This window comes from Arachis ipaensis, chromosome B03 (assembly GCF_000816755.2).
Source record: "Arachis ipaensis cultivar K30076 chromosome B03, Araip1.1, whole genome shotgun sequence".
NCBI classification, from domain to species: domain Eukaryota; kingdom Viridiplantae; phylum Streptophyta; class Magnoliopsida; order Fabales; family Fabaceae; genus Arachis; species Arachis ipaensis.
The window spans coordinates 113,474,344-113,483,033 of record NC_029787.2 but is presented as its reverse complement, the minus strand read 5'-3'; the positions used below and the strand labels follow the sequence as shown (position 1 = coordinate 113,483,033).

The 8,690-nt window shown below is 36.4% G+C and overlaps 1 protein-coding gene across 1 annotated transcript in view; it reads right to left on the bottom strand.

Moving 5' to 3' along the window:
- Positions 1,410 to 8,690, bottom strand: part of LOC107630991 (callose synthase 5-like) — a 29,655-nt gene continuing 22,374 nt past the window's right edge. The window contains exons 28-43 of the mRNA XM_021119297.1: positions 7,050 to 7,167; positions 6,811 to 6,962; positions 6,312 to 6,421; positions 6,015 to 6,140; positions 5,874 to 5,942; positions 5,570 to 5,759; positions 5,340 to 5,451; positions 5,131 to 5,250; positions 4,933 to 5,048; positions 4,773 to 4,856; positions 4,142 to 4,254; positions 3,780 to 4,009; positions 2,770 to 3,567; positions 2,431 to 2,481; positions 2,092 to 2,277; positions 1,410 to 1,908 (exon numbers count right to left, since the gene is read on the bottom strand). Coding sequence (XP_020974956.1) covers positions 1,678 to 1,908; positions 2,092 to 2,277; positions 2,431 to 2,481; positions 2,770 to 3,567; positions 3,780 to 4,009; positions 4,142 to 4,254; positions 4,773 to 4,856; positions 4,933 to 5,048; positions 5,131 to 5,250; positions 5,340 to 5,451; positions 5,570 to 5,759; positions 5,874 to 5,942; positions 6,015 to 6,140; positions 6,312 to 6,421; positions 6,811 to 6,962; positions 7,050 to 7,167 — 2,806 coding nt within the window. The 3' untranslated portion in view covers positions 1,410 to 1,677. The remainder of the gene's footprint in view (positions 1,909 to 2,091; positions 2,278 to 2,430; positions 2,482 to 2,769; positions 3,568 to 3,779; positions 4,010 to 4,141; positions 4,255 to 4,772; positions 4,857 to 4,932; positions 5,049 to 5,130; positions 5,251 to 5,339; positions 5,452 to 5,569; positions 5,760 to 5,873; positions 5,943 to 6,014; positions 6,141 to 6,311; positions 6,422 to 6,810; positions 6,963 to 7,049; positions 7,168 to 8,690) is intronic.

Below are 8,690 nucleotides of genomic sequence, written 5' to 3'. Positions count from 1 at the left end.
ATTCACCCACCCCCCTCTCCACACACCCTTGGCCTGGAACAAAGAAAAAAATAAGCCTAACGACGGGTAGCACTCAAGATACTCCATAAGACACTCAAAAGCTCGGACAAAAGCCCAAGAGTTTGGATGTAACTGTGTAGGAGCACAGTTCAATTGGGACAACACACCACACTCAAAGTCAGAAAATGGAAACCTCACACCTAGTTTGGTCAACATGCAAGTATAAATATAGAAGTACGACCAGTCAGACCTACGTTCACAAGCTCTATCATCCTCACCACAAGACAAAATCCTTATTCCTAGTTGCTCTCCATTTTTGACCCATCTACAATCGTTTAATTGGGAAACAAGTTCAACCGTACTAAAAATCGAGGCACGACTCTTCACATCACTGTCAACCCAACCATACGAATCATCCTTATCCACCAAGATCTTTTCCTTTCTACCCATCATAACACGACAAGAAAAGGTAAAGCAAAAGTATAGCAGTGAAAGTGAAAAAGTGTACTAACCTTTTTTACTCATCGCTATTACTTCAATAGAAGACAAAGAGATAAGGTGCAAGAGAACAGAGAAGTTACTAAGACACTCTTCAACTCCCAACACTCGCACGTTCTTCCACAACTAGCGAAAACGAGGCAACAAAAAACAAAAATTGAAACCAAACGCTAGCCCATAACACAAGCCCAAAAAAAATGTTGAACTTGGGAGCCCACACACAATGCATCTTCATGCGCAAACTTCTGCAGCCGAGGAAAAAGAAGCTCAACCTGTTTTACAGGATAAGCTTGGGGGCTGTGTACCATACTGATAACCTCGGCTACAGAATCATCGACCGAGTACTGCGCACAACCGAAGAAACCTCAATAGAATATTCAAAGCTGAGATTCCCGCACCATTAAATAACGTAACCGAAGATAAGGAAAACTAACCTAAAAAGCCCGAGCATTATTTTCTCGGACCGTTGCAAAACTCAGCTCACTCAGGTCTATATTGACAACGACAACCTCAAAGGGAAGTCAGTCAATACCACTGAGATTGAGCTATCACAAAATCAATATACAGAATTTATTTTTTAAACTCCTTATATTCTTAAGAAATTTATTAACTTAAGCGTTGAAGTCTCTTTTGCAGGTTCCACGCCAAGGTCGGCCGAATTCCGAGGAACACCTTCCGAGTTAGAAGAGACCTGCCGAGAAAGCGTGTGTCCGAGCTATAAGTCGAAAGAAGTATCATTGAACGAAACAATTGGTATAAGATTAATTATATAATAGAGATGTAACAGAAATAGATCATATATGTGGGTAAGCGTGTTAATTGGTATGATAAAAGGACTTGCGTGGGGTTAGAAAACAGGCATTATTAGCTCAGGAAGATGAAGAAAAAATGCATCGAAAATTCGAAACTACTTGGGCCGAGTTGAACTTGAGACTCTATCATATCGAAAAATTATATATGCCACTGCACTTTGTTGGTACAACAACAATACAACATAATAACACTGCTGCCTAAAAGCTTAAATCTAACTGCTAACTGCTTACATTAGGAATTATTCTACTGTACAATGTCAATATTGAAATCTGCTGTTATAATTGCCTAAACCTTGCTCTGGTACCTGAGATATGGTACCGTCGTCTTTGGTATTGTTTGGCATTATCCTGTGTATGTTACAAGGGATTATTTATGCTTCTTTCCACCAGCCAGAATACGCTGGATTTGAAGTCCTCGGCTGAACGCTTGATTGAATAGCAGCCGAGTTTGGAATTCTGAAACAAACGGGAACCAAGCTAGTATGGCCACTGGTCCAAAGATAAGCAATCCCATCACGTATTCATATCCTCTTGATAAAGCTTTGACGGACCCCCACATTCCAATTGCCTTCACCAATGGCCTACATGCTTGAGATATCTGCTCATATAAAGATAACATCAACATAAATCACGAGAGAATCTTCTCTGATTGCATGAATTAATCAAGTCAGCTTAGATGGTTTTGGGATTTAATATAAACAGAAATAACTTTGAGGCAATCAAATATGTTTTCAGCATGAGCAGACAAAGCAAGAGGCAATGACCACTAAAAACAAATCACCTGTATAAGTGCCCATCCTGTTGGTAAAAAAGCTAGGAGGCTCCTAAGAATGTCTTGAACTGTGAGACTAAGTAGATTAAACATCAAGACTAGAGCAACAATGCTTCCAATGAACAAAAGCACTTTGAGGAGACGAAACATCAGCTGAAAATCAGCACTGAACTTCTTTCTACCCATAGACACAATCTGCAATTTCAGATGCCAGTAAGCCACTGGTTAATTACTAAAGATAATTATCAAGCTGTTCACTAATAGTGAAAATATTAATTTTTTAAAGCAGTGATAGAAAATGCTCTACTAACTCATAATGAACTCTCATATATTTCAATAAATACCAACCTTCAAAATGATCATAACAGCTACTATGACTAGCCAGGACAGACCATAAACCTGGAGAGAAATGAACGTTAGAAAGATCTCCTTTATATGTATCCTTGTGTTTGTGTTTAGTATTTCTTTTCCATTTTCTGCTTTGTTCCCCGGGGAGGGAGTTATTTATTTATTTATATTGGGTAAACAGGGAGGGTGTTATTCGATAAAAGACTAAATTCACCTATAACCAAGGAGTTTCTTGGTCCAACATGCAGATAGATGTTAAAGCAGTTAAGCCCTGAGGTCCAGATGCTAAGAGTTTGACATGAAAATGTAAAATAAAATTGAATTGGAAAGCAAAATTACCATGATGCTTTTGTCACCTCTAGCTATATTTAGATGATACACAATTCCATACTGATAGACAAAGAAACGCAGGGCAAGAATCACCTCCGAAGTCCTCCCCAATAATCCAGTGAACTGCAAATGCTCTTGTTCCTCATTCCACCATGATTCCCAGCTCTTGGTAGCAGGAACACCAATACCACCTCCACTATTCATCCATTTTGTCCAGTCATCCCAGTCCTCAACTATCTTCTGCCACTCAAATCCTGATGGATTGAAAAGGAAAGGACTAAACAACCAAGAACAAACCAAAAACCACATTGACCCTGAGAGAAGAAGATATGCAGTTGAATCAGGAGCTGCTGATCCATAAAGCTTATAACATATAAGCAATACAGCAAGCTCTAACCCTTTTACAAAGTGGCTCCTAGAGTACATCCTGTAATTCTCTGCGAACCTCTCATGACGAACTACAAAACCACGCCCAGTTGCTCTGTACTTTGCCCCTCCATGCAACAGAGTGCGCCCAAAGTAGTGCATCTTCGATCCTAGTGAGAAAGTGAAAAAAACGGGTGCTAGCTGCAGCTGCATTATTATGAGGTCACCTATAGCAGTTCTGAACCCTCTTTCTAGTCCTATTTCCATGACCATGGGCAGAGTCATTAGAAGGCCTATCTGAACAAGACTTTGTGAAGCCATTGCTGCCTTTAGTGGATCGTCGCCCCTTCTCTTTGCCAGTTTAACTATTGCATTTTCAAATCCACTCAATGACAGATAGAGTTTTCCATATAAGAAAGCATAAACTGTAAGGGACACTGCCTGTGATTACCAGAAGAAAACGTTAGTGCTAGATGCAGGTTTAGCTAATTAAGCAAAAAGGATAAGATTTAGGGTGTGTAAAACTGAAAATTATATAGGCAAGTGAGCAGAAGTATATTTTCCATAATCTATTTAAATTAGTTGGACTTATTTTATATGAAAGATGTTTGATAATTTTCTGATTAATCCTAAAGCAAAGCATTAAGCATTACCATAGAGCTGACATAAAATCCGACAGTTGTAAAATAGAATGATAGCATTCGGAAAAAATCAAATCGATGCCCCAGCCGGTATATATCCCTGCTTAGTGTCTGCTCTCCATTACCACAGGCCACTTTAGCTTCAAAAAGAGAAATTTGATTGAGGCCAACATCTCTACCCTTTCCAACTTGGATATATTCATGATGAGTAACGTTTCCACGTCTTAGTGTTGAGTTGAATCCTACATAGACAAAGCCATACGATACAAGGCCAATAAAGAAATATCAAATACATACCAGCTAAAAGATAAAATAGAATAAGAAGAAAGAAACAAAGATAAGTCATTGCTAAAAAGATGTTTCAAAAGCATTACCAGCAAATATATCCTCACTTAAATTGATGCCACGAGAAGCCTTGCTGAATCCTCCACGGGTGAAATGGAAAATTCTATCAAAAACATCAGGATGACCATAGTGGAACCGAACCCTACAATCGAAAAACTAAATCATAAGCTGGATGATGTGTATTCTGTATTACATGTATTCCCCTTTTTCCACCCCCAAATTCCTTCTTTGCTTGCAACAATGTAGAAGATATTGATGATTATTGTCTCCAAATGTTCAAATAGCACAGGAGATGTCATTTAAACAAGAAATCAAACAAGACATAGGGAGGAAGCACAAAGTTCATCAGTAAGATAAAATAACTATACTTTGAATAAGTTAACTGGATAAATTAATTTTAAATGCTTTAAATTTAGAGTTGATTTCAGTTAAAATGTTGCCTAAATTTGTGAAGCAGTAATAGTCATGTGCTTGTGAGGAGGTGCTTAGTTATCTCACAGGAAAAACAAGCACTTTAAACAGTTAAGTTAATAACTGCTACTACATCAACCAAGCATTCTCCTACTATAATGGAGTACGTGACATGGATTACACATCACCAATTTGTCCTGTCATAAACATAATGTAATCACTTGGGGGGGGGGAGAAATAAAAACTTACTTCAGGGGTCTTGCAAGAACTCTCTGACCAATAGTGACAAAGCTAGTTTCTTGATTTGACATAAACCAGGCCAAGGAGGAGACACTGTAACAGGTCATGAAATTAAGTAAGATGGATCTGAAGATGGCAATGTATTAGCTCAAAGTAGAACATTCATCACCTGCCAGTAAAGATATGTTCACGTACACCTAAAATGCTAGGTGGGTGCACTCCATGATCCTCATGAAATTCTTCCAGAAGGTTACGCATCTTCAGAGCTTCTTCTAAGTAGTTATCCTAGAGTAGATTTTCAAATGCCCTGGTTTAAAATGCCCCAAATAACCGTAAACGAGTTTCAAAAAAATGTATAATGTTTTACCTGGTTCATGTCAATAGTCTGAAGAGCTTCTCCCCTGGTAAAAATAACTGCATGATTTTGGTTTTCAGGCTTTCCTTCTCCTAACTTTGCCGGACCAGGAAGTTTAATACGAAATATTTCCTTCGGAGAAGATACAGAAATAATCAATTCTAAAGTAACCACCAGTAATTAACAATACTTTTTTTTTTTTTGTATCAAGATGCTCTTACTTGGTCAAGATTGTCTACAGTTTTGATCAGTACAGAATAATAAACTTTCTGTACTTTATCACCCTCTCTTTCTTCAACTTCGTCAATATATGCTACACGAAGCGATGGATTGCTACAAATGAAGAAGCAAGCACACATTAGGTTATTAAGCCAAGTGGATTTGGGAAATTAAAGCTAAATGTACACTGGATTTAGGAAACACAAGTTAATTTATTGATAGGAGAACATACTTAACCATCAAATTCAGGATATCTGTTGCACGACGGTCTCCACTGCGCTTCTGATTCCCATAGTTTTGACAGGTAGCAACGTATGTGAATTTCATGTCAGCCATGGCCTCTAAATTGCCATATAGAGATTTATGACTCTTTTTATCTTGCTCAGATGGAACTGCAATAGCTTTATAGCCATCGAGTATTTCTGCCCACGTGACAGAAAAAATCATGAAATCATCTTGGGGAGATAACTACTACATTTTCTTTCTAGCGGATTACACATAAGTGAGGAAATTTTGAAAAAAAGGCTTAATATCACCTTGTTCGTTAGCCATATCAAGAAATGCCTGGAGCTTTATAGCCCGCCGGTAGTACATCATTCCCCTAACTATATAAGTGAAAAATATTAGTGGATGAAATCCAGCATGAGAGGCGGGGAAGGGGAGTCATCATCATGTACCTGTCCTACTAAGAGTTTGTCCTCTCAACGACGCCCAGTGACGTAACTGCAATACATTCTCATCTTTCTCCCATACCTCACTATCTTTCTTACACTCAAGTCGCTCCATGAAGTTATTCCACTCATCTGGCAAAATTACTAAATTATCAAAATGGATAAAGACCCTCTATAGTGGGGTTTGTTTTTAAAGTGAGAACTGAAGGTTATCCACCTCACTTATATTAAAATACAGTATGTACCCTAAAAAAGGAAAATGGAATGAATACAAACAAAGCTATATTGTGAATTATCACAAACCAGGGAAGATCTTTTGCAGGTAATATATGATTGACACGCCATCTTCATTCTCAATCTCAAGGTCATTCTTAGAAAATACAGTCTCTTCACTATAGTATGGCGTTAGGACACTGGAAAGAAGAAAAAGAGCTCCATAAGCACAAGACAGCCTTAGAGTGCTCACATTTGAATTTTATGCATCAATAGCAGCTCCTTGAAAAATAGAATATCACATAACTTAAATGATTTTATGCCCGATATTTGAGATATCTGATAATCCTTCAATATTTGAAGTCATCACAGTTAAAGGAAAACATCATATGACATGGATAGACATGGCTTAGATGTGAGGATGTTGACATTCAATTTGCGTAGTTTTGTGTGCATAATAAGAGCATCATTTTCCTGCAATTTCTAATCCCCTTTTTTATTGGTGATCAGCGGGTGCAATTTCTAATCCCTACTAAGATAAGATGGACATATATCTCTGTGGCCAAATATTAAGGAAACTGCACCAGACCTGAATGAGAGCATTTCACGAACAGGTGGAGCACGTGGCATCTCCATGAACAATGAATTGGAAAAGAATGCAATCCTTCTCCGTACTTCACCATTTGTTGGAACCTCATTGGCAGATTCCCTCACAGTCAATACTAGATAAAGACGTCTTATCTGAAACAACCGTAATGATCATTGCTTAATGATATATATAATCAAGAAAAAAAAAAAGAATTCGATGGTGATTTCATTACTAAGTACCTGTTCCTCCCATTGTGCTGTAACCACAGGAGGGTACACTATAGCAGGTTTTACCTCAGTACCAGCAAAAACTTGTCGTCCAGTATCCTTGCTACTTTGATTAAGTTCTGCCAACTCACTTATGAGCAACACAATTAAAAGAGATTGTTATTTTTATTGGAAGAGTCATAGGTATTGTTTGTTAGGGATAATTAGAGTCACACACCCGCCTAGCTTATTAAACATTATTAGCATGAGCATGAGCGCACCAAAATTGATTTAGACTATCATCAGAAAATACAATAAGCAAATACATACTATGTCACCAATCGAATAACATTCTCAATTTAACGTGCAAAAACTTTAAAATTATCGGAGAAAACCTATGGGCCAAACTCCGAAAAATATTCACTATATTCAATCCTAACTATAAAATAGTATGATCATAGTAGAATACTCTTTTATTACAATTTGTAGTAACTAATGGATACTAAAAAATCTACCTAAAATCCAGTATTTACTCCTCATAACACTCTAATTTCAACTTTATCATTGCAATTAGCATATCATCAACATACAATAGCAGATAAATTTGCGAACCATCTAAAAATTCTTTAGAGTAGATACAATTATCATATTGATTTTCTGTTATAACCAACAATAATCATAAAAGCATCAAAATTCTTGTTCCATTGCTTAGGAAATTACTTTAAGTCATATAATAACTTTTTCAACAAATAAACATGATCGTTCTTCTCTGAATCTATAAATCCTTCTGACTCATGTAGTTTGTTTTCTTTAACTCACCATGATCTTACTGAGAATTTATTTCGCAGAAACTATAAATTGCTTCTATTTTGGAGGAGGAACAATGCTTTATATATGAAGGGTTCTATTGATAGAAAAAAAATTGAAAACAGCTGTAGTGCCAACTTTTTCTTCTTCAATTCAGTGGCTATTTGCACCGTTTTTTCCTTTTATTTTACTAGCCAATAATGTTGACTTTTATTGCAAAAAGACAAGCCACACACACGGTTTTAACGATCTCCACTTTGGCTTGCATTTTGCAATAGTCTTCATCTTCTCCGAACATTGACCAAGTTTAAACAATTTTTAAATTTGCTAATTGGTAGTGATTTGGTCATCATGTTTGAGGATTCTCAGTTATAGCTATCTTCTAAATAACAACTCCAATATTAATACTTTTTTTGGATAAAATAAAGTCCGACAACAATGTGCTCAGTGGTTTTATGATAGATTGGATTCTTAGTCAAGTGAGTAATACTTTGACTATCACAATGTACAATAACCTCTTGACTCAATTCAAAACTATTCAAAAGACCACACGTCCAAATACTTTCTTTGACAACAATGCCATATAGAGTGGCGGATCTATGGGGGCCATTGTTTTCTTATGCATTTTTCATAAAAAAATTAAATTTTTTTCTTCATACTACAGCAACAACTAAATGTGCTTCTGTAGATATGAAAAATATTAAAATAAGGTATTTTAAACAAAAATGAAATATAAATTTTAAACAAATTACATCATTTTATATATTAAAAAAAATACTATTTTAAAATTCACTTCAAATATGATAACGGATTATTTTAGTTGTATGAAGCATTACCAAAAAATTTATAAATACTATTTTTTCAGGT